The 26,967-nt window shown below is 35.4% G+C and overlaps 2 protein-coding genes across 2 annotated transcripts; both read right to left on the bottom strand.

Moving 5' to 3' along the window:
• Positions 1-2,125: 2,125 nt before the first annotated feature.
• Positions 2,126-7,247, bottom strand: LOC130461623 (uncharacterized). The gene is made up of 3 exons (XM_056829778.1): positions 5,604-7,247; positions 4,363-4,582; positions 2,126-2,427 (listed from the first exon to the last, which is right to left on the bottom strand). Exons 1-3 carry the CDS (start codon positions 7,245-7,247, stop codon positions 2,126-2,128), a joined length of 2,166 nt encoding a protein of 721 aa, XP_056685756.1.
• A 2,538-nt stretch (positions 7,248-9,785) lies between these two features.
• On the bottom strand, positions 9,786-10,809 carry LOC110800277 (dof zinc finger protein DOF1.5). The gene has a single exon (XM_022005593.2). The coding sequence runs from the start codon at positions 10,589-10,591 to the stop codon at positions 10,100-10,102; it is 492 nt and encodes a 163-aa protein (XP_021861285.1). The 5' UTR covers positions 10,592-10,809; the 3' UTR covers positions 9,786-10,099.
• Positions 10,810-26,967: the final 16,158 nt, after the last annotated feature.

Raw genomic sequence — 26,967 nt, 5'->3', positions numbered from 1 at the left:
ATGGGCTACACCTAAGAGTGTCACCGATATTCGAAGTTTTCTTGATTTAGCTGGATATTATAGGCGCTTTGTGCAATATTTATCTAGAATAACCAAGCAAATTAATATTTTGATGAAAAAGGAAGCTAGTTTTGAGTGGAATGAGTAGTGTGAAGAAGCATTTCAAGCTCTGAAGACCCGATTGACAGCCGCGCCAGTGCTAACTCTACCAGATGAAGATGATACATATGATGTGTATAGTGATGCGTCGAAGAATGGTTTAGAGTGTGTATTGATGCAGAACGGAAAGGTTATTGCTGAAGGAAATATGTCCTTCACCCAAGGTTCATTAGTCTAATACCAAGGTTCAGATTAATTACGAACAAATAATTCAGTGAGATCAAGTGACCGGAACAGCTGGTTGGAGCAATGCTTCCGATCAGTGAGTTCTAAATCTATATTAGGCTCACAGCTTACTCTTGATTGAACCTATAAGGTCACACCATTGGCATGTAATACATCATCGGATTAAATGAATAGGACATTCATTTAATAGCTTTTCGAGAATTAGTTCGGAAAAACATAAATATACGATATAACGTTAGATCGGAATCGTATATCGTATCACGAATGTTCGTAAGCTAGGCAAAACGAATAATCGTATCATACGACAGTGATTTGTCAAGTACTATATGATAAACAATAGTCGTAAGGGATTGGTCGCAGATACGAGCAAGGCAAAGCTGCCGGCCCGTCGAGCCAAGCGCGCAAGCGCGCAAGGCTCAACGAGCGCAGCAGCTCGCCAGCGCGAGAGCAAGGCCCATGGCCTGCGGCTGGGCGCACGCGGGACAGTAGAAGAGGCAACGCTCAACAGCGAGGCCCAAGGCCCACGACTGTGTTGCTGCGCGCGTGTGCTCGTGGGCTTGTGCGAGAGCTGGCCGGCCCAAGGCCTTGTGCTTTGGCGGGTCATGTTATAACCTAAGGGTTATAACACCTCCTATCATATTATGTTTTCCAACTTACACATTATGTAATTCAGTTTAACCTAAATCAAAAGAGAAACCCTAATTCCTTTTGAGCCTCCGTTCAAACTGTTCTTCCCTAAAAGCTAAAATATCTTGAGTGACTTCTAAGCCATCGATCTCAAGACGGATCTGAACGTGTCGGTGAACCAAGTAGAGGACCGACATTTGGAGTTCTTGTTCGTGTTCGTGATACGGTGAATCTAAGGAAAACACACTACAAACGTAAGTCTGCTTGATCTGTACTTTATACATGGTTCCTGACTTTGGGGATTATTCCGCTGCATTAATATATTTTTAACTGTATTCCCCTACAATTGCGTATGCATCAAGGTAGTTGAAATTAATTACCCTATCCATGGCTTACAGCTAGCAGCCATAGTGTTTGCATTGAAAATATGGAGAAACTACCTGAATGTTGTGAAATATAAGATATTCACAGATCATAAGAGTTTGAAGTACATTTTGACATAGAAGGATTTGAATATGCGTCAAAGGAGATGGTTGCAATTGATTAAAGACTATGATCTAGACATCCAGTATCACGAGGGAAATGCTAATGTAATTGCAGATGCCTTGAGTAGGAAATCTAGTCATAGTGTAAATGCGTTAGTAGTTACTAACGAGTTGTGAAAGGATATGCAACGGGAGTAATTTCACTTGAGTTTTGAATGTTTGATCACAAGTCCTAAAGATCTTAAAAGGAGGGTTATCTGGTTGTTTGTTTGTTAAATGCTTTGCTTAATTAAGTCTTGAGTCGGCTTTGTGAATAAATATTAATAAACGTAAGTGCAACCTGAACAAGCTTCAAAACTCTTGGAACGTATATACCTTGAGTACGTATGAGCAATTGGGGGGGGGGGGGGGGGGGAGGTACCTTGACAAGGGTCTTGTACTCCTATGAATGATACAAGACGTTGTTTCATTTATTTTATGCGCTGGAATTCTGTCGGTATGGTCCGACAACTGGGTTATTATTATTATTATTATTGTTATTATTATTGTTATTATCATTATTATTATTATTATTATTATTATTATAAAAAAAGAAGCGATTACACAAAGTTGGATGGGAGCCTAGCCACTAATTGGGTGCCGACACCCTTATTCAAAGCAAAACACAATCATTGAAAAAGGAAAGAACGAATGTTAGCAGTAGCCGTGTTACTCTGAGCAACCCGTGCGAGCCTAGCCATGAACTCGAGGGCATCACTCCCCAGTTCTCCAAGAGTGGAGAAAGCAAAAGCGATAAAACCATATCCGTTGTCTATGCACTTCGCTTCGTACTTCTTCTTCTTCCTGACAACAGCATTAGCGACAACAACCCCAGGAGCAAAAGCATCAACTCCTGGCCCGGTGAATGTAGAGATACCCGTGACATCTAAGCATACATTTTTCCCTTTGTCCCAAGAGTAGACAAGAAGGTCTGCAGGTTATTATTATTATTATTATTATTATTATTATTATTATTATTATTATTATTATTATTATTATTATTATTATTATTATTATTATTATTATTATTATTATTATTATTATTATTATTATTATTACTCCCTCCGTCCCGGATTAGTTGTTACACTTTCCTTTTTCGTCCGTCCCAGATTAGTTGTTACACTTCTAAATTAGAAATGACCCCAAAATTATTATATTGTCTCTCTCTTCCCACTAAATTTTTTCTTGTCCCCACACCCTCTCTCATTCAATTAAAAAAATACCCCACTATCTCTATCACATCTACTTTTTTAATAAAATAACAATTGATAACCAAACAACCACTTATCACCTAAAACTTTGTACAAAGCCGTAATGTAACAACTAATTTGGGATGGAGGGAGTATTATTATTATTATTATTATTATTATTATTATTATTATTATTATTATTATTATTATTATTATTATTATTATTATTACTAAACTGATATCTCCTAAGAAAATTCTACATAACATATTCCTAACCAATATTCTACAGCCTTGACTTTTTATTATTATTTTTTAATTTAATTGGTTCGTTTGTTAAGGTTACTCTAGAAAAATCTATATGTGGCATGAAAAATCAAGTGATGATGTACGTATCTAGAAATATCTTAGACATGTGATATGAAAATATGTAATACGGAGTATTAGAAAAGTGTAGAGAAATCTAGAAATTAGAATACAATAACTATAAATATAAATATGTTGTATGTGCATAAGTTGAGAGGTGGGCTAATCAAGAGAGCTAAGTGAGAGATATTGACTCTCGCAAATATAGTTGCACAATTCTTATCAATAATAAATGTAATTTTGTTATATTATATTCAGGTCCATCAAAACTTCCGCGTGTGTACTCAAATTTTTATCATTGAGCACACTACCCAAGCATACTACCCAATTCTTGGAACATGGAGTTATGATAGTTATTTAAACTAATTAAATAACTTTCCTAAACCTACTACAACCTGGCCTAAACATACCATATATAACTCTAACACTCTCCTACTCAATAAATAGTTTTGTGTTAGAATTCCTATAGACATAATAGTCACAAAAATCCTGACAAAATTACCACTAATATCACTTGTTCGTTTCAAGTATGTTTCTAAATACTATCAACCCTAATTTCGAGTCGAGAATTCACCGATCTTCACTTCCCACAACTTAACTAAATCAGAAAACTTATCCCATTAATTTTAACCCATTATTCCCATTAGTCCATGACTTAGTAAACCACAAAGTTACTGACTCCTAGAAAAACTCTAACAAAATAAATATTTATTTGAATCATTAATCTAACATCCTCCCTTGATTCAAAATCACGTACAATTACTCAACCTTGCTATTGTCTTCAACGATCCATATTGCGGTGGACTCCGACTTGAACTCCGACATTTTTTTTTGAACTCTATACAAACTTCTAATAGTTAGGTAGTTAAGTAGTCAATGTAATTAATAATGAGGTAGTTAAGTAGTTCATCATTATTAATTACATTGACTTTATAATTAGCAAAGGGAGTGGACTACTCGCAACGTTTTGACTTTTTGCACTATTCACATAATTCACTTTGACCCTATTTTATTTCAAGTATGCTTAATATAAATGTTTTGCATGGTTCATTGTATTTGCATAATAATATTATATGCACAAAATCCCACATTGGGAAGCATTTCCATATTTGCTTACAAAAAACCACTACGCTAATTATATGTGCACCAATGCTATAAAAAATATGTTATGTTACTATTTTTTAGTTTAATGCATAACAGAAACATCCACCAGTAGCACAAATCAGCAAAAAAAGAAAAAAAAAACCCAAAACAACTGTAACTGCCTCATGCTTGCTTAAACTTCTTTCCTTTTGGTGGGGCCTTGGAAGTACTTGCACCATCAGGGGAAACTTTTCTGTTCCTACCTATAGAAACAAAAGGTGTTTTATGTTTTGGAGGACTTGGAAGATCCAACACCAAACTTCCAGGTCCGAGCATCGTGATCCACTTTCTTGCATTTGCCACACTTAAATGAGATGTGCCTCTTCCTCTTCTTAGCTTCATTAATTGCACCCCTCTTTCTCTATTTGGGAGGTCTATCAACTTTTGCAACTAAAAGGGTAAAATGTGTAAAATTTAAAATGTTTAGGTACAACATAGAAAATCATGAACTACAGGGGTACAATGTAGAAAAACCCTATTTTTTAGTTATGATGTAAGAGTATAATTATTAAGAGTACATGATCGATATATTATTTATGATGTAAGAGTATAATTATTTATTATTTATTATTATTGTTATTATTATTTTTTTTTTTTTTTACTATTATTATTATTATTATTATTATTATTATTATTGTTATTATTGTTATTATTATTAGTATTATTATTATTATTGTTATTATTTTTATTAGTATTATTATTATTATTATTATTATTATTATTATTATTATTATTATTATTATTATTATTAGTATTAGTATTAGTATTATTATTATTATTATTATTATTATTATTATTATTATTATTATTTTTATTATTATTAGTATTATTTTAGTGTTTGGTGGGGTTCAAACACTCTTCCTTAATGAATATTTATTTTAGGCATATTCGAAGCTTATTCTAATTTATCTATGAGTCAAAAATCGCGTCAAGAGTCGAGTGTTTTCTTCATGATTAATTGTTTATTTAATTGTCTTTAGCATGTGATTTAATTCATCATGGGAATGAAGCATGGTAGATATATGATTTCATTCTAGCTTGTTTGTACTCAGATTTCGTTGATTACATGCTTTGTATTTTTGGTCATGGACTTTGCCCTAATGACCCTATGATGATCCATCATTTGCATTTGCATTGTAGGGGAGTAGAATCTTAATAAAAGGTTTTTAGAGTTAACTTGCAAATTAAGTTATCTAGCAATGGGATTGGTTAAGCGAGTTTATTTTCACTTACATTGTTTTTTTTTTTTGCTAAGTAAGAAAGGATAATATTAATCACCAAAACAGATTACAAGCTAGGCTAACTCCAATGGAAACGAACCAACTAGGTTGGACCCTTTCACAAAGGAGAAAGCAAAACAACTAAACAACTCTTAAAGAGTTAAAAACCATAAGCTATCCTTTCGACTTACTTTTCTAGGCATTACACTCCTAATTCGATCTCTCACAATCTGCTTGATTCTAGTAACAGTGCTATGCACAGTTGGGATACACTTATCCCATAAACTGCCATTCCTACTCCTCCATACAGAATACACAGTTGCTGCTAAAGCAGCATACCAGACTTGCCTTCGAAATTTGGTTTGATGACTATTACCAATTCTACTAATGAGAATCTGAAGCCCACTGTGAGTAGTGTGAAAGCCAACCCAACTCTTGATCTCCTCAATACACCTCTTGCTATAGGGGCAAGCAAAAAACAGATGGTCATGGACCTCTTCTTGCTGATCACACAACAGACAGTTTGGGGAGGAGCAAACACCAATTCTGGCTAATCTTGCAGCTGTCTGTAACCTATCCTGAACAGCCATCCAACAAATGAACTTGTGCTTGGGTGTATTCAATCTATTCCAAACCATATGATCCCAGTGCACCAAGGGTTTTGGACCTGTAAGTTTTTGATACACATCTTTCACAGAATAACAGGACATACTACTAAATTCAGCAATAGTGTAGTATTGCTTCAGGACTTCTTTTGTTTCACAAATCTTTCTCCAGTACCAGCTTGCAGAATTGTTAGGCTGGTACTCCCACCATTCCCCATCCTTGACATATACAGAGCTTACCCATTTGATCCATATACTATCTTGCTTTGTGGCCACAGCCCACACATACTTACCAATAGCTGCAGTATTCCATGTCAGAATATCTCTGAAGCCAAGACCACCCTCTTTCTTCTCACAACAAGAACTTTTCCAGGAAATGTTACTTGGCTTGCTACTATAAGCTTGCCCACTCCACAGAAATGACCTACACACCATGGTGATCTCTTTCAGAACCTTCTTAGGCAAGACATAAATCTGAGCCCAATAACTATGCAAACTCAGCAAAACAGAATTAATCAGAAGAACTCTTGCTGTGTAGGAAAGGTTTCTAGAACTCCACACTTTGATTCTGAGAATCATCTTATCCACTAACATTTCACATTGTGCAGCAGTAATCTTTTTAGCACAGATAGGTACACCCAGATACTTGAAAGGTAAGGTACTCCTAGTAAAACCAGAAGCTGACACTACTCTCTTCACATCATCTTCAGCCATGCCATAACAATAAATAGACGATTTTTGCTTATTTGCCATTAAACCAGATGAATCAGAGAACAACTTGAAAGCTTGAAGTAGCAAATATATTGAAGGAAATTCACCTTTGCAGCACAGAATAAGATCATCAGCAAAACACAAGTGTGTCAGCTTTAACTCTCTGCATCTTGGATGAAACTGGAACATGGGAAGCTCACTCATTTGATGAAATATTCTGGAAAGATACTCCATACAGATTACAAACAACAGAGGGGACATGGGATCCCCTTGTCTCAGCCCCCTTTTAGATTTGAAAAAACCATGAAGAGAGCCATTAATAACCAGAGAAAACATGGGGGTAGTCACACATTCCATAATTAGATCAACAAACTTCTTAGGAAAACCTAACTGCTCCAACATTTGAAGCAGAAAGTTCCAATCCACTGTATCATATGCCTTCTGCAGATCAATCTTCATTAAGCAGCTAGGCTTCACATCTTTCCTACCATAATGTTTCACCAAATCTTGAACCACCATAATATTGTGTACAATATTATTTATCTATTTATCTATGTATTCTAGACTATAACATTTTTAATTAGTTAATGGATTTTGTTTAAAGTATTTTGGTTTGGGGCGTTATGGTTCCAACTTGTATGGAGGCCATTAACTATTATTTATTATTTTTAAAGTTAATTAATTCTGCTGCATAATTCTGGTATTAGCCTTAACCGTTATCACGGTGGCGGTAAGACTTTATTACTTTCTTATTTTGAGTTGGAAAATGATTTTATAAAAACAATGAATTATTAGGGTGATACAGATTTAGTCTAAGATATAATTAATTCGGGATCTCACTTTTAATGTGATAGGAGAATTAAGTATGAAAAACATGTGTGTATTCAGGATCATGGACCATGTATTAATAGGAAATAGGAAAACTCTATTGCCAAAACCCTAGAAACGATTTAGGAAGTCTTGGGAAAATTCCCAAAACCCCAAAACCCTAAGCGATGGCCGCCCAACAAGCTTGGTGCATAAGAAAAGTCGTGTCTAGGCTTGTTCTGCACAAGCCTTTGGTGTTGGCCCATGTACCACAACAACTGCACTAGCCAGCAAAGTTGGGCGTTGGGCTTGCACGTTGTGCCACACAACACATGGCCTTGTGCCTTGGCGTTGTAGCGCTGCGATGCTGCCTTACACCTTGATTTGGTATGGCTCGTCGAGCGATGGGTTGCCGCTTGCGCGTTGGCCTATCGCTCGTCATTGTTCCAATTTTTTTTCCGATTCCGGAATTATTTCCAACTCGAACAATATTTCTGTTTTCGGTAATATTTTCGATTCCGATTCCGGTGTTATTTCATGACTCATCTCACCGGTACCAGCAGCCTGCCTACGCAGATTTGAGGGTTAGTTGTAGGGATGCCTCTCTTTATATCAGAGCAAGCGCAACAATTTAAGAATAGTTACACTCACTCTGAGTGGGCTAGTTGTAAGGGTGTACACCAACCCGCTTGTAACACCCTTTTTTGGAGTATTTGCAGCAAGGATAAACCAAGGAACTTTCTTACCAGCCGGTATGATATCATCCTTACCAACTTGGATGATATCGGTAGAAGGAATCAACCCAAAGAGGCAAGGGAAGTCAACAGGTCGTAATCCTATGGGTATAGCCCATATCATCCGTACATCCAACCCGTGCCAATATATATGTACCTCGTTTATTGCGAAAGGTATGTAACTAAAATCATTTTGTTTGACCTATAATTCTAATAATTTATATATTATCTGACTTAAGCATCGGAGGGGAGATCCTCGAATCACCATCAAGGGTAGCTTACGTTTCTCAGTTGTGCAGAATCATACCAAGAAGAATGAGGCAAGCACAACAAGAATTTGTATCATTAATGGCAATCCAAGAAAGAGAGGTCAAAAATCACGCCGCAAAAGCCTTTTGCGACGGGGCTAACAACGAAATAAAGACGGAACATCGGTCGTAAATGTCTTTTGCAATGGGCTAACGACAAAATTTCCATCAATGACGATCCACTTTTATGATAGGTTCACGATAGGAAATCCCACCACTATTGGCCTTTAGCGACGGATTTTCCGTCATTAATTTAATTGGTACAATTTCTTGTAGTGGAGGCAAACGGAAGAACCTCTTCAACCGTTCCTAATCCATACCGAAATAGATGCGATATTTAGGGACGGATTGTGTATAAATTTTAAACTTGATATGCATGTTCTTACAAATTTTCATACCTAGATCGACTAGGTTATAAAAATAGACTCGTTATATATACTCGTACTAAAAATACCGAGCATGTTCGTTACTCCGTATCATTCTATTGCATGTACGATTACAGGATTTAAATGTAACACTACAGCTTAGAGTTGTTGTAAATATAATGTTCCCCGTACGTAACCGGTAAGTGTAGGATAAGAAAGAGAAAGAATCACTCTGAAATCTAAATAATAGTAATATTATTATGCTTAAATATACATTGGAATTGTATATCAAATATGTAACAGGGTCTCTTATCTGGAATATATTCTTTGGTATCCAATAATAACCAGTTGGTGAACTATCCATATCTCCAATCCAAATCTACTCACAACCATTTCTTGAGTAATCTATTCACATATACTCCGTATGATCATTTTTGCATGGAAAAATATGCTATAGATCGATTCTCATGAATAATCTCGGTTATACGGAGTATAAGCTAACTTGTCATAAGTTTAGTGTCAATATCTGAAATATTCAAATGTTAAATAAGGGTTTAGATTACACCCGTCATTGATCAAGAAATAGAGTCTATTTCATAATATCAAATGAGGTTTCACTTTAAAATCATATGACAACAAATGGAGTAGCCACTTAGCCTTATTAATTGATTAACTCTTTTAGCTTTTTTTTTTATGATTGTAAACATCACTTACAATATGTAATGTTTAGTGGGTCAAATTTTAACATGAAATCCACCACTTTCTAAAATGATTGTTGTGTGTATTTATCTCAAATTGTGAAACTCGAGTATGCGGAGATGCTAATCGATGCAACAGGAGACATAATTCTTGCTGTTTTAGGGATAATAATTCCAATGTCTTACGAGTTACAATTAGTTTCCTAAATACTACAGTACGCTACACTTTTTGTAAAACTTACATTATTGTAATTAGAACCCTCAAGATCGAGATTGATCCAATTCATCCAAAGGAAAAATTAAAAAATTTAAACAAGGCGTAATTATATTAATATTTATATATATATATACACCAAAAATTCATTAACAATAATTTCCTTTTCGCATTTTTCTTTAAACCTTTCCCAATTATTGATCTACAAAGCACAAGTAGAAAATATACCCCCCCAAAAAAAAGGATCAACATGTTTGACCAGTAGACTCACTCCTCCTTCTCTTAACCTGAAACTCATCATGTGTGAAAGCGCCACCGGTAGCCATAGCAGCAGCCAGTTGCCAGTCATCCACAACCATACCATCCATATCAAACTGTTCCATATTCATGCCATCTAACAAGCAACCTTCTCCAAACAACCCGCCACTTCGGCCGAGCGGCTTGGCTTTCCTACGTCCAGCCCCTATAGGAACATTCCGAAGGGCGCCGCCAGCGGTCCAGTACCGTTGACAGCCCTTACAGAAGTGGCGAGGCTGATTAACATTATAATTGTTGAAGTAACAAAACTTTGTCTCCATGCTTTTGCACCTCGGACAAGGGATAATCTTGTCCGGTCTCTTGTTAATAATATTATTATTATTACTATTATTTTTACTGTCGTCATTCTTGTCGCGCTCTTCTTCTTCATGCTTAACTTGTAACACTATTCTTTGGCCAAATAGCTTAATTTCAGCCATTTAAATAAAATATTCAAGAAAAAAAAACAAAAAGATGGGATTTCTTATTTCTTAAAATAGGAAAATGGGTATTTTTTTGTGGGGAGTAGAATGAGGGGGTTAGGGTGTGTATATATATAAATGTAAAAAAAACTTATAAATAAAGTGCAAAAAAAGGGATTGACTGCAAAGTGTTTGTTAAAAGTTCCCAAAGAAAAAAATGCACCAAAAAAAGATGAGATTTAAAGGAGATTATGCATGTGATAATGAGAGCCGCCAGATATATAAAAAGAAAAGGATGGGGATTTGTAGAAGGAAAAAAGTGAAGCATAAATAAATTAATTAATAATTAAAAATTAAAAGTTTGGCGTAGAAAAAAGTTGATGCTGAGCTTTTTGTCCACATCATTACTCCACGGAAGCATCTAATCTTGGAGTAATTTGATTATAGTAATGTATTTTGATTTGTTTGTTGAAATTAAGAAAAAGCCAGGTAGGTCGATCACTTACAAAGTAACCAAAGTTTTTTTGAGGCCAGGGAGAAGGAAATTCTGGGGATAATGTTCTGTCATTTGAATTAAATGACGCGTATCACTATTTTATAAGTCAACTTTTAAATAATTTGATGTCTAATTTGTCCATTATTTATTAATATTAATTGTTTTTTTTAAAGGAACAAAAGAAGAACTTGATTTTAATCGTTCAATCAATCATCTTTTACTAATATATTTTTTATTTATGCAAATCATATTGTATAATAATTGTTGCTTTGATAAACAATTCGCTTAAGTTGATTATTTATTTTTCAAACCACGTGATTTTTTTACTATTATAACCATTTTTTGAACCAATAACACACAACGACTGCAAAAACACTAGTAAAAAAATGGGAGAATATGAGTACATATTGACTATTGAGTAGTCCTATATTTTGGTTGTTTAATTTAGTGTAAAACATATCAAGTATAAACCAACATATATAAGTTGGTGGAGTTGGTGGGGAACTCATCTTGTGACTTGGAGGTCACAAGTTCGAACCCCATCAACTGCGAAATGCTTGGGAGTGATTCAAGCGATGACCTGCGGAGCTGGGCTGGTTATCTTGTGACTAGGTGCTGGTTCAGTTAGGGTCGTCCCTTCTTCTTACCTATTAAAAAAATAAAAAAATATACAAGTATAGTTTACAATTTTATTAATATTTGACGAAGACTTAGAATAAAAAGATGAGGTTTGTTGGTGGATGATATTTAACTCATTAGAGTATGTTTTAAGGATTTAGGAAAGTTTTTGGTGATTGTTTTTTGTCCTTGGAAATAAGGAGTATACTGGCTTGGTGATTTTGGGAGATTGTATGTCTAGCTTAACATTTACGCATCATAAGTGGTGGATCAAGGGAATAAGGGATTTTTTTTATTTTTTTTTGGTGTTAGCACCAGTTCACCTTTATGGCTAATTCGGATTCGGGCGAGTTCTGGGTGATTAGGTTTTATTCCCCTCCCAAATGTTGTTGCGGGGGATCGAACACGGGTTTTCCGTACCAAGTTCAGCCCCAATCACCACTGACCAACAAACAATTCGTAGGGAATAAGGGATTATGGATGGATTGAGTTTGTTTTATATACTTCATGTTTTCTCCATTAATTGCAACATAAAGGTTCAACTTTTAAGAAATGAAGGAGATAAAAACATATGTAAGATGTTGAGCTTTTACTTGGCTAATACGTGGTACTTCGTAATTAGCGTTTCTCTCTATCTCTTTTTTTTTTTTTTTTATCACATTTGTTTTTTTTTTATAGGTATCGCACAGGTTTCGGAAATGTGATGAGATCATGAACCGTGTATGCGTTTGTGTAAATTATACCAAGAACGCAAACATGGACAAGGAAACTAGACAAATTAGAAGTTAAAAATGTATCGTATATCTATAAGATATAGACTAGCTTGTTTCCGAAATATTTTCTTTTTTAATTATTGTCTTATTCTATCCGCATAGGTTTTGGATTTAGCCGAACTAGTGTAATGAGTCTATATATAAAAACTCATAATTAAAACGTAAAGACTTATCTGGCAAAATATTTCCTTTTGGCCTAAGGTATATCCTCTTTATTTTCACTAATTAAACAAAACCCTTCAATTTTGATCTTCGTTTTTTTCATTTTAGTGAAGTCTACTCTTCATATTTCAATGGTGAGATTAGACGGCCACATCACCAAAATTTTGTTGATGACTAACTAAATACTATTATTTATATTATTTCTTAGTTTATTATCCCTGTAATGAATTATCAAAGTACTAACCATCTATTATGCGCTCCGATGCACCTACTACGTGTAAGAATATTTTAAATCTTTTATATGTAAGAGGATGCACGAAATCTCATACGCACGTGGATGCATTTAAGAAATTTCAATGAATTGTCGAAAAAATTCAGCATAGTTGAATAAATCATTAAAAGATGTTCATGTAATGTACTCCGTACTAATTAATACGAAGTACTTATCTTTTGAAGGTAATAAGGATCGATGGAGAAAAGTCTTTGTAGGATATTTGATGACAAAGTTGAAGCAAATATAAAATTAATATTGGGATTCTTTTTCCTTCACTTTTTGTGTTACCCAATGAGGTCTGTTTGGATTAGATTAATTAATATGGATGATTAGTAGGTTGCACATGGTTAGACTTTAATGTATGGCTATTGTCACAAGCTTCTTTCTTTAATGTATGGAGTGTTGTTTTACAACCTATTTTGTTTATTGTTTTTGGCCTTTTATTTTACTCACTTTTCCACTTTCTTCCCTTTTTTTGGTGTAGATTACTTATCAAACAAGCTCTTGTACATGTTAAACATGACTATAGGTTGCGCCCATTAGGAGGAGAGATAGCCCACTGAAATTTACAAGACAAAAGGGTTTCCATCGTAAACCCATACGACAATAAGTGAAATAATACCATACTCTTAAAAAATAACCACCTCTTTTTTCTTTTGTTAATGTATGACATTTACATGTGGTATTTTAGGGTTGAATTAACATCTTGAGATATGAAAGTTTTAATAAGTTAGATCACATCTGTTTCTGCCAGAGAAACTGTGAATATAATAACTAGGGAATTAACTTAACCGATGACGTACTTGACCGTGATTTCCTTATATCCAACCACCTGTGTTACCGTTTTTAGATAGTCCCTGAATGTATCCGAGGAACCTTCGTATTAAAATGAGATAAGTCGTTGTTAAGTGAGAAGAGCTAGAGAGAGAGAGTGACTGATTTTCTTTTTTAGGTAATGATTAGATAGATCCTTTCAATTATAGCAGAGTATTTATATGATTACATAGGGGTAATTCTGTAATTACGTCTACTTCTAAGGAATAGCTGTCCTTCTTGATTAAGGAGACTTAGGGGCATTTTCGTCTTTTTATACCGAGTTGGGCTGACCATGTATATGGGTCCAAACAATTAGCCCCACGCTTAACATAAGAGATGAGGTCTTCGGCGTGTCGTGTGTTGAGCGAATTTTTCTACTGATCCCCATTCGTTTCTTCTTTTGATTAGCCCGCGTTGATATCGAGGGACATCCCCCTTTGTAAGGCGTTAATTGTAAGGGATTTGGCTGAGGAACTACTCCTCTTATTTTCGAGCGTTGGGTTCCTTGGCGCTATGATACGGATCCAACACCACGTGAGGATGAGGACAACCCTGTGTTTTGTCTTTTGTTAGGGTCGAGGAACTTCCTGTGTGCCGAGGAACTCCTCTATGGGTCTATCGGATGTCGGTTGGTCGAGGAACATGCTTCTATGTTTGCGTGGTGTAGTTCGACCGAGGAACCCTTCCGTTTGTCGAGGAACTTCTCAATACGCTTGTCTGATGCTGTTTGGTCGAGGAGCACGCCTTTCAGGCTATCACGCTGCATCGTCGAGGGACTACCCCCGTCGAGGAACTTCCCATCGTTGGTCGAGGAGCTTTATACCTCAATGACGATTCCTTTCCTTGGTCGAGGGACCCCCTAGCTTCGGTCGAGGAGCTACCCTCGTTGAGGGGCTTCCTATTCCTGGTCGAGGAACTAGGCGTGGTACCCATTTTCGGTGACCATCCCCTTTAGTCGAGGAGCTCATTGGTTTGGTCCTAGAAATTTTCTGACCCAAAGGGTATTCGGCGCTATACGTTCGGAGTCTTAAGCCCGTTATCTTGGTTACAACATGTCAACGCACCTCCTTTTATTCTTTTCCGAATTTCGTTATCTTGTTTGGTCGACAATGATACTCGGTCGAGGAGAGCTATTTATACAGGGGTAGTTGTCTTCGCCGAACGCCTCTCTTGGCGGTCTAGATAAGCCATTTTGGACTAGTTGGGGGTTAATAAGCCCCAAGGGAATTTGATGTTATACGTTCGGAGCTAGGCTCGTTACCTTGACTATGGCCGGCCGACGCCTCCCCTTTTTCTCTCCTTTCCGAGTTGCCTTATCGTATTTAGCCGACGATATCATTCAATCGAGGGAGCTATTTAGGTAGGGTAATTATCTCCGCCGAATACCTCCCTTGGTGATCTGGGTAAGGCATTTTGGATTAATCGGGGGGTTGATAAGCCCCAGGGACGAGATCCGAAATATAGTGCAGGCCGACCTCGATAGGAGGAGGGTGCCTTTGGAAGGTCTTTTAAATACTCGAGCGATATGCTCAAGTACGCCTTGAGGGAAGGTCTTTTAGGCACTTATTTGATTATAAGTGTTTTCTTTATCTTTGTTTAAATCTCGGGCTCCGAGGAGGGGGCTAATGAGCCCAGTGATTTTCGGAGAATGGGCCCGAAGAGGGCATGACCGAGTCAATATGGATGGGCGATGCGTGGGCTAAGCAAGCGTGGTCGAGTTGTACACGGTTCGCGAATTTGAGATGGACACATTGGGCTTCTTAGTGGGTTTTTTCTTCCCTTTCAGTCCCCTTTGGCCGCCGCCCTCTTGTGACCTAATCCTTGGGGTTTTACTCTATAAAAAGGGGGGTATCCTCTCACTATCCATCCACTTCTTTGTTAGGTTATGATACATATGACATTACATAGATCATGCGGAAACAACCATTAACCCAGGACAACATATTATTTACACATAATCATATAGCATAATTTAGATGCATACTCTTTGTTGCGTGCCCTCCCTAGCTGCGCCCGAACCGAACAAGAACAAGTCTTTAGGACTCCAAGTGTCGTCCCTCCGTAGATAGTCCACAGCACGTCCGGATCCGCCTTAAGATTGACCAACTAGAATCGCCCTTAAGGTACTAGAAAATTTCGGCACTTTTATGAGCAAGATGTGTGTTTTAATTTTCTCTCAAAAAACTCACTTTTGAATACTTTGAAACTTGTTATAAATTTTGAGCCCTAGCCTCATATTTATAGGGGTATGGAAAGGGAATCGAAATCCTATTCAGATACAAATTTAATTAAACCTAGAATCCTACAAGAACTCTAATTTAATTAATTTATCAAATAGAATTAGGAATTTAATCATTAACCGAACTCTGCATGTTTTAGGAAACGTGCACGAACACAAACACTTGCACACACACGCACGACAGCCACGATGGGCCCCCATGCGTGCGCGCGAGCAGCAACCCATGCAGCGCCCGCGCGCGCTGCGCGCTGCGCGTGCTGTGCGCGCTGTGCGCGCTGCGCAGCCTGCTGGGCCTGGCCTTGCGCTGGGCCTGGCGTGGCTGTTTGTGCGGCGCGCTTGGCTTGCTGGGCGATGGCCTGGCTTCGTGCTGGGCCTCGTCCGGCAGGCCTCGTCCGATGCTTATTCGTACGATGCGCTTCCGATTAAATTTTCCGATTCCGGAATTCATTTCCGATACGAACAATATTTAATATTTCCGATTCCGGAATTAATTTCCGTTTCGAACAAATATTTAATATTTCCGTTTCCGGAATTATTTTCCGATTCCGGTAATATTTCCGATTCTGACAATATTTTCGTTTCCGGCAATATTTCCGATTCTGGCAATATTTCCATTTCCGATAATATTTTCCGATACGTACCATGTTTCCGTTTCCGGCAACATCTACGACTTGGATAATATTTATATTTCCGATACGATCCATATTTCCGTTTCCGGCAATATCATCGTTTCCGGAGTATTCATTTCTTGCCTGTGACGATCTTAGCTCCCACTGAAACCAAGATCCGTCGGTTCCGAATATTCATAGATGGAGTATTTAATGCCATTAAATACTTGATCCATTTACGTACTATTTGTGTGACCCTACGGGTTCAGTCAAGAGTAAGCTGTGGATTAATATCATTAATTCCACTTGAACTGAAGCGGCCTCTAGCTAGGCATTCAGCTCACTTGATCTCACTGAATTATTAACTTGTTAATTAATACTGAACCGCATTTATTAGAATTAACATAGAATGCATACTTGGACCAAGGGCATTATTTCCTTCAGTCTCCCACTTGTCCTTAGGGACAAGTGTGCATTTCCTAATTCCTTTGTCGCTCGATGCTTGCTCTTGAACATAAGGTAAGAGTTGTCATCCTTATTACGTCCAGAGGTGTTCCTCGGTTTCAGAGTTCAACTGATCAAATAAACAGATAATCATAGCCTATGATTCATCCGAGCACGGCCATGCATTTCACAGTTTCTAGCTCTCCGAGTGGCCTTGTACAACTTTTAAGCATCTCATCCCGATTTATGGGAGGACAATCCCAATCTTGCGATCTTGAGATTAGACTTCGTTTGATAGGTGATTACCTGAGCGTTGCCTTTATAGCCTCCTTTTACGGTGCGACGGTTGGTCAACGTCAAAGCAACCAGTTCTCAAACAAGTAATCTCAAATCACTCAGGTATTGAGGATTTAGTGTCTAATAATTTAATGAAATTTACTCATGACAGATTTTCATCTCTTACAGTAAAGTTTCATAGGTCTTGTCCGATACTAGTCTTCCCAAAGTAAGTATCTATGCAAATGATTATGACATTGCCATGTCCACACAGTTCAAGAAACAGAACTACTAGTCATCTTGAATTCTAATCGTCTAACGTTTTCTATGCGTCCAATTTTATAGAAAACTCCGATTAGGGACCATTTTCAACCTTTGACATTCAAGTTCACTTGATAGACATTTCTTAGTCACAGGACTGGTCCTGACAGTCTATCTTGAATATATCGTCAAATTGAAGGGACTCATCACAAATTAAATGGAAAAATGAATTCATTTCATTTATTGTGAATGATTAACCAATAATGTTTTACAAAGATTTAAACTCTAAAACTTTAAAACATTAAACAGAGACATCAAAGCCATTCTCCAATATGCTTGATTCCCATAGCTGCAGTGTGCGAGTTGTGCTTCGCCTGCGGCAGAGGTTTAGTTAATGGATCTGATATGTTGTCATCAGTTCCAATTTTGCTTATCTCGACTTCTTTTCTTTCAACGAACTCTCGTAGAAGGTGAAATCTACGAAGTACATTGTTATTCGGATGGAACACTACAAGAGGGGGGGTGAATTGTAGTATGGAACTTTCTAGCCAATTTTGCGGAATTATAAAGAAACTTTAAGCAAGTAGAGAAACAATGCAAGAGAGATTTTACGAGGAAACTTTCTACGCCCAACTAGAAAGAAAACCTCGACCCACTAGGGATTTCAACTTAAACTCTTTTCACTATAGGGCAACAACTCAGTTACAAACCTATAAGGAACTCGGGCATTACTTGAGTTCCTCTACGAACTCAAGTTCCCAATAGTTGTTCCTCAAACAACTACGCTCTCACTGACTTCCCTAGAAGTCTCTCTTGACTCTTTTGCTTCACTCAAAGCCTATCAGCTTCTCTCTCATAGACTTCACTCAAAGCCTCCCCAAATACAACAGGAACTCACTCAAGTTCCTACCCCATACACATCAGGAACTCACTCAAGTTCCTGCCCAAAACTTATACAAGAATTCACTCAAACCCTTGACAAATTACCCATTACAAGAGCTCACTCAACCCTTGAACAACTCTTAAAATATTGACATTTGATAATTGATTAAACTCTAATATGTAGAGAGTGAATAACTGTAAAGGAACTCGGAACTGTCAGGAACTTGGAACTGTAGGAACTGACTCTAAAAACGTGGAAAACAAAATATAATTTCTGTAAAATTATTCCACATAAACCAGACCCTTTTTGGAATGACAACGCAAGTCAGACACTCTTGAATGAATGAGAAAGCTCTCCTTTTATAGAGGAAGAAACCTCAACCACTTTCTCCATAATCTTCTCCACTAACAACCACTAAGCCCTTCAATTTAGGCATGATCCCATGACTTTAGTCAGTAGAGAAAATCATGGAGTTAGGGCTAAGCATAATCAGGTTTTCCATGATCTCCTATTATTTCTCCACTAATGTAGTTTTTCCAAAACAACGTAAAACAATGATTTTAATTTTCTAAAACAAAACCTTTTAAATCTGATTTTAATAAAATAGAAAAATAAATTTTATTAAAATAAAATAACTAACAATCAGATTTTATTTTACAAAAAGATTAATTATTTTTTATTTATTAAAAATAAAATTTTAAACACATTAAACTACAAAAGATATTACATTATTAAAAACGAATTTTAAATAATAAATAAATAAATATATGATATAAAAATCAGAATCCTAATTAAAATAAGATTTTATAAAAATTATCTTTTATTTTAAAAACATAAATAAATAGAGTTTTACTAGGAGATAAATACTCAAAGTCAAAGGTAAATCCCTAACAACTAGGAGTGTTAAAAGCCACGTTATTGACACTTAAAATTACCTTAAAACTAGGAGTATTCTAGGAAGATAAACTGACGTTATTTCTCATAAGTTCCGACAAGTTCCTTTTGGCACCGTGTTCCTCAATTATTCAAGTTTCTACATACTTACATGAATCATAGAAAATAAACTCTTATTTTCTTCTTCATGCTTCATGATGCTCCAACTCAAGAGCCTCATGTTGATAGTTCCGCCTCTGGAACTTCTCCATGCTTGTTCCTACTCAGGAACTTTATACTCGTTGTTCCTCGTAGGATCTGCTGAGGAACTGATCTGTTTGTGTTCCTTTGAAGAACTTTGTTGCAGCTTGGATACTTGATTTATTGACTTGAACTCTTCATGTTTGTTTCTTCATCAAACCTATATTTGTTTCGTATACATATTGGAACTCAAACATAGGTTAGTCGTTTGCTAGTTGTCATCAAAACCATAAAGTCAGTGATGACAACCAATACAAGCAAGATGAAGAAAACTAAACTAATAAACAAGTATGCAGTAGTTAAGGACACAAACTCTAAGTCTAATGGTATACTTATATAATTAGACTTCTCTTCTGAAGTTCCCTTCACTTCTTGAGTTCCTTTCAGGAACTTCACTTCTTCTTGTATATATCTTCATAATCTTCCAACTAAATGATCTGTATTAACCGTCATTACTTGTTCATGCACATCTAAACAATACACACATTAGTTAGATAATCATCATTTGTTCATAATCATCAAAACACTATATTACTCAACAATATTCCCCCTTTTTGATGATGACAAACAAATGATGCTTATCGCAAATTAAACATTAAAGATGTACATTAATTCCCCCTTAATAATACAGACTGGAAACTATTGAACAAGTCATGCATAAGAGGATTTAGACTTGACTATATTAGACAATAAGCATTATACATAATCTTCCCCCTTTTGTCATTATCGAAAAGGACAATTTTACACATATTTGCTTTAGGTAAATCATATATACATATTGCTATATGCCACAATTACCACCATAAAGGTTAAACACTTGTTAGTCCTAAAAGTCTCAAGATGCTCAATTTTCAAACTTAGGATGCATATGCTACACGAATTTCCAATTCACAATCCAAAGATCCAACTTTAAAATTACTGAAGGAACTTGACAAATAATAAATTAAAGTCAAGCATAGATCAAATTTGAAAGTCAAAAATGGATTAAGAGAGTATGATATTGTAATATCGGGCTCAAAGAAGTATGAAAGAAATTTATGGAGCAATTTGAATAGAGGGAACTTTGAGATAGATAGTGTGCTCTATAGTTAGGTTTTCAAAGTGAGGTTCTTAACAATCATTAGAGTTTATCACTTTACCTCACAATTTTGAAATTTCTTCTAAACATAACACACGTTCACCATGATATGTACCAATCAAGTTCACTTCTCTTCAACCACCAACTTTCCTTGAGAAACACACTGATAAAAGGAACTTGAACGTATTTCATCAAGTTCTTTCAATTTTTGTTTATGTTCCCCTTTCAACTGATTCCACGAGTAAACGTCTTCAGAATCATATGTCATCTAGGAAATAATAAAGATTTGATCACCCTTGTTTTTCTTTTTCTTTCTTTTTTTTTCATTTTTTTTTTTTTTTTTTTCATCATACCTTTTTTTTTTTTTTTTTGAAACAAGGGTGTCATTACACGTTGTGGCACTTTCCTAGAGTTTTTAAGTACAACAGTAAAGAGAAAATATATTCATACATACTTGAGTTCCACCACCAAATATGAATCATTTACATTTGTTCCTCTCTTATTCCCCCAGAGTTTCTTACCATTCCTCTCTTCATTTTGGAGCTTGTAAGTGTAGCTCCATCTAATGATTTCCCTCGAAATATCAATTGATAAAGTATAATAAACTTGCTTCTCACTTCTTCCACAAACTTCCCCCTCAAAATGTATCCATCCATTTATAACTCTTTATGTATCATCAAACCATACAAATCAATGAATATTAACTTAGAGCTCGTGGGAAGTAGTATATTTGAAGTGTCGGGATATGAGTGGAATGATAATTTTGGAAATAAGGATCTTCGAAGTTATGAAATGTTAATGATAGGAATAAAGAATACAACGTAGAGATACAATACTGGATTGTAGAGTATGATTGTACTTAGCACGGACACACAACCCAAAGGTTGTAGAATAATGCTAATGGCTCGGCACAATAGAACACTCTTTGCGAATGTAGTATAATGCTCAACCCAATCACGAACACACAAACCAGTCTTGTGGAAAGATGTTGTTCTTCAAATACATATGGTGTGGATAAGTGGAAGTTGGTTAAAATATAGGTTTGTTCCCTCTGACAATATTAAGCAAGATAAAGAACTATTTTTATGGGAATCTACTTGCCTAGTTCCATCAATGTTTCTTCCATTGTTTCTTTGGCAACTTAGGATTTTCTTGTTTGATAGCATCCATATAGTTCTATTATGAGACCTCTAATACTCTTTGGGCAAGTGAGTATGCCTTTTACAGCACAAAATATAACTGCGACACATTTACTTTAAGCATACATAATTGCCTTATCTAAATATGTATAGGAGTTCCAAATCAACAAAACTCATAGAAAAGACTAGGTTATGCTCATGTCATGCTTCACTAAGTCTTGATCCTCCAAACAGTCCATGAGTAGATGAAATCATAAAGAAAGCATATTCACATAATGCATTGCAAAACTTGTACACTTGTATTAATAAGTTAACAATATAACGCATTAAAACATGCTATGATATGAATAAGAAAAATTTACCTTATATAAATTTTCACCATGTATATGATTTCTTTGAAGTGCTGGACTGATTTTGATGACTTTATGTTCGAGTTCCTAGAGTGCTAGTTCCACCATCTTGATGCCCTCACATCTTATGGAAACATTCATGTGTAATCGAATATTGTCAATCATTCTTCAGAAGTTCCTTGACATGCTTTTGTCATTTGATCATCTCAATTATCACTCTCTATTTAATTTTTATAGAAATTAAGAGAGTGGTTGTTGTGTTCTTTCATCATGTTCATATAAACACTTATGATAATGAAACCTTATAAAACAATTCGTTAGGTTCAACATTTATGTATATATATCACTAATAAATCAGTTTCTCTTGAAAACAAAATATGTTAATTTTAAAATCAGTTTTCAAGAAGGGACTTGACATTGTTCTTTATAAGAAAAAAGAAGTCATCTTCTGTTTGGAACAACCTACGTTCCATATGTGCAACAACATAGGATTATATATAATTACCTTATAAACAAACTACTGGAGAAAGAGTCTCCTAAAAATCAATACCTTTCTGGCTGGTTGTTCCTTTCAAGAACCAACCTTCTACGAGTTCCTTTGTCGATGTCATTGATAAATTGATTGAATGAATGTTGTAGTGCACACAGGAACTCGATGACTGAAATTGGCAATTTCTCTACTACTAGAGAAGTAGTGGAACTTGTTGCATGATATTGATTGATCGAGTTGATCTTTTTAGTTGTCCAAAGTTACAACCATTGTAGGTAGAACCAAACAATATAGTGAATTTTCTCTCATAGAACAATCGTTGTCGAGATATAACGAGGTGTTCCCCCTTAGTTGGAGCCACCTCATTTTTCATGTTTCAAGTAAGCTAGAACATGTTCCTATGGTATTCATGAAAATTGTCCATCTTGAGCTATTTTAATATGAGTAATTTGGAAAAAAAATAAAACTCAAGTGTAATACTTTTGTGCAAATTTATGATTAGCAAGTTAGTCTAAATAAATATATACTCAAACATAATAACAACATATAATGTTCCTGGAAAATTTACTTCACGAAAGAAACATGAAACATATATTTTGTTCCATGGAACTTAGGTTAACAAGAATCAAGAACTTGTACATGAAAAACTTTGACACCATAAATTTAATGTCAAATAGATTATGTACCATTTATCAAGTTACTGTAACCTTGAGTTCGTTGATTGTTCCACCAGATCTTGGGAAGAGTTCCTTTGATCAATGGAACTTATTATTATGCATTTTATAAATATTAAATTTCAAAATAAAACCTATTACACAAATAAGGTTAGTTTGCACAACAATTTAAGGGAAACAGGTTATCAAAAAAATATTCAACATTAATTAACACAAGTAAAATGAGGGAACAACCTTACTAGCATTTCACATGATTGAGTTCCTTTGAGATGTTTAAAGTGACTTCCAATTATATAGTGCATGTGAGTTGATTCGTTGATATGACCCATCATATTTGGAAGGAACTTACATGCTGGTGGAACTGGAACAAGTTTACATCTGAAGTTCCAAGTTCCGAGCCTGAGTTCCTCTTCACTATTCCAACGAATCTAATGGATTTCCAACTCATTTTTCCTTGGTGTAATTCTGATGTTGTTCCTTTACTTCATACACACACTCAATCATGAGTTATAAACCTGTAAAAATCATTTCTCTTCTACTACTTTCCAAAATCATGCATTAGTAATAAATATATTTAGGTAGCATAATTTAGAAGATTAAAGTATACAAAAATTGTATACTAACAGACCTGTAAACAATTCATGGTCTTGGGAACCTGACTTAATTTCAGTTCCTTTCTTTTTAGTAGTAGCATCTTAGAAAATGATTATTTTAAACTGCTAGATCTAAGATTTAACATGCATACATATAATAAATATTCAATATACTCATAATACATGGAAAAATCGTTCTTTGGACAATAAATGATATAACATTAAATTATGCAGCCCAAAGAATAAAGTTCTCTTTGCAGGGAAACCAAGTTCCAAGAGTGGCTATATGCATTGTTCCTTTGTCTTGTTCCTTGAACCATTCAAATAATGCATGAATGCAAAATCAGTTTTAGAATCTGAAATTTGTCTCACAAAAACATGTTTGAGACAATCCAAAATCGATTAAACAAATTTTAAAATATATTTGAACAATTTTCATAAAACGTTGTTAGGAACTTGATTTAAATAAATAGCGTATGCATATAAAGATCTCAAAAATTTAATGTTTACCTTAACTGTATCATTAAGGATCTTTTCGTTGCAGCCTTTATCTGTTCCTTGGAATGGTGCTTAAATGAGTTCCTTTATTCGAAAGTTCCTCTTCGGATTTTGATCCTTGTTCCGATGTGGGGAGCTGATGTAATGTATTTTTATAATGTCGCACCTTCGTGAGTTCCTAAGTATAACTCGTGGGTCAACAATGATCCAGCGAGTTCCTCAATGTAGAACTTAAATTCACAGGAACTCTGACATATTAATGTGCACCTTTGTTTGTTCCTGTACCAATTTCTTTGTCGAGGGAACCCAACAGATTTGGGTTCCTTCTTGTTAGTAGTAACTGTTAAGAAAATAATCAACACAACAACTACTACCAAGATACAATATGCCTTCATATAAATGATATTCAATATATTCATGAAGCATATAAAATAATAGTTTTTAGGCAGAGAAAAAATAAGTAGGATATTTTGTTGCCTAAAAAATAAAAACTCCGAGTTCCACAGATATGCATTTTTCAAAATACGTTTCCTTGACATAATTTTAATGTACTGAAGTTTGAAAAAAAAAAATTGAAGAATCATTTATTAAATATAGATTTTAGATTTTTCAAATTTAATTTTAAATCAAAACAAAACAGAAGTTCCATTAGAAACAATGCAAGGAACACGTAATAAATTAATGTATGCACACAAAGAAGGTCTAAAGGAATAGATATTTACCTTAGAAGATAGCCTGTTACACTTTGGCTGACTTTTATTCAACAATAAAAGTCAGATCTGCCTTGTTCCTTTGAATGGGTAGGATCGAGTTCCTTTCATCAAGTTTCTTGTAATTGTTCCTCCTTCCAGGAACTTAACTCAGCAGGGTTGCCTGCTTATCAGCGAGTTCCGGCTCTGATACCAACTGTTATTCGGATGGAACACTACAAGAGGGGGGGTGAATTGTAGTATGGAACTTTCTAGCCAATTTTGCGGAATTATAAAGAAACTTTAAGCAAGTAGAGAAACAATGCAAGAGAGATTTTACGAGGAAACTTTCTACGCCCAACTAGAAAGAAAACCTCGACCCACTAGGGATTTCAACTTAAACTCTTTTCACTATAGGGCAACAACTCAGTTACAAACCTATAAGGAACTCGGGCATTACTTGAGTTCCTCTACGAACTCAAGTTCCCAATAGTTGTTCCTCAAACAACTACGCTCTCACTGACTTCCCTAGAAGTCTCTCTTGACTCTTTTGCTTCACTCAAAGCCTATCAGCTTCTCTCTCATAGACTTCACTCAAAGCCTCCCCAAATACAACAGGAACTCACTCAAGTTCCTACCCCATACACATCAGGAACTCACTCAAGTTCCTGCCCAAAACTTATACAAGAATTCACTCAAACCCTTGACAAATTACCCATTACAAGAGCTCACTCAACCCTTGAACAACTCTTAAAATATTGACATTTGATAATTGATTAAACTCTAATATGTAGAGAGTGAATAACTGTAAAGGAACTCGGAACTGTCAGGAACTTGGAACTGTAGGAACTGACTCTAAAAACGTGGAAAACAAAATATAATTTCTGTAAAATTATTCCACATAAACCAGACCCTTTTTGGAATGACAACGCAAGTCAGACACTCTTGAATGAATGAGAAAGCTCTCCTTTTATAGAGGAAGAAACCTCAACCACTTTCTCCATAATCTTCTCCACTAACAACCACTAAGCCCTTCAATTTAGGCATGATCCCATGACTTTAGTCAGTAGAGAAAATCATGGAGTTAGGGCTAAGCATAATCAGGTTTTCCATGATCTCCTATTATTTCTCCACTAATGTAGTTTTTCCAAAACAACGTAAAACAATGATTTTAATTTTCTAAAACAAAACCTTTTAAATCTGATTTTAATAAAATAGAAAAATAAATTTTATTAAAATAAAATAACTAACAATCAGATTTTATTTTACAAAAAGATTAATTATTTTTTATTTATTAAAAATAAAATTTTAAACACATTAAACTACAAAAGATATTACATTATTAAAAACGAATTTTAAATAATAAATAAATAAATATATGATATAAAAATCAGAATCCTAATTAAAATAAGATTTTATAAAAATTATCTTTTATTTTAAAAACATAAATAAATAGAGTTTTACTAGGAGATAAATACTCAAAGTCAAAGGTAAATCCCTAACAACTAGGAGTGTTAAAAGCCACGTTATTGACACTTAAAATTACCTTAAAACTAGGAGTATTCTAGGAAGATAAACTGACGTTATTTCTCATAAGTTCCGACAAGTTCCTTTTGGCACCGTGTTCCTCAATTATTCAAGTTTCTACATACTTACATGAATCATAGAAAATAAACTCTTATTTTCTTCTTCATGCTTCATGATGCTCCAACTCAAGAGCCTCATGTTGATAGTTCCGCCTCTGGAACTTCTCCATGCTTGTTCCTACTCAGGAACTTTATACTCGTTGTTCCTCGTAGGATCTGCTGAGGAACTGATCTGTTTGTGTTCCTTTGAAGAACTTTGTTGCAGCTTGGATACTTGATTTATTGACTTGAACTCTTCATGTTTGTTTCTTCA

The sequence above is a fragment of the Spinacia oleracea genome, chromosome 5 (genome assembly GCF_020520425.1).
Source record: "Spinacia oleracea cultivar Varoflay chromosome 5, BTI_SOV_V1, whole genome shotgun sequence".
NCBI classification, from domain to species: Eukaryota; Viridiplantae; Streptophyta; class Magnoliopsida; order Caryophyllales; family Amaranthaceae; genus Spinacia; species Spinacia oleracea.
Note: the sequence above shows the minus strand (reverse complement) of the source record. Positions and strands in the feature narration are given on the sequence as shown.

What these genes read in the sequence shown, in the direction of transcription:
- LOC110800277 (XM_022005593.2), bottom strand. Translation starts at nt 10,591, where the DNA reads ATGGCTGAAATTAAGCTATTTGGCCAAAGAATAGTGTTACAAGTTAAG.
- LOC130461623 (XM_056829778.1), bottom strand. Translation starts at nt 7,247, where the DNA reads ATGGTGGTTCAAGATTTGGTGAAACATTATGGTAGGAAAGATGTGAAG. An exon ending in GGAGTGTAATGCCTAGAAAA is followed by an intron (nt 4,583 to 5,603) that starts GTAAGTCGAAAG and finishes TTACCCTTTTAG; the next exon opens with TTGCAAAAGTTGATAGACCT. An exon ending in AGTTTCCCCTGATGGTGCAA is followed by an intron (nt 2,428 to 4,362) that starts GTACTTCCAAGG and finishes AATAACCTGCAG; the next exon opens with ACCTTCTTGTCTACTCTTGG.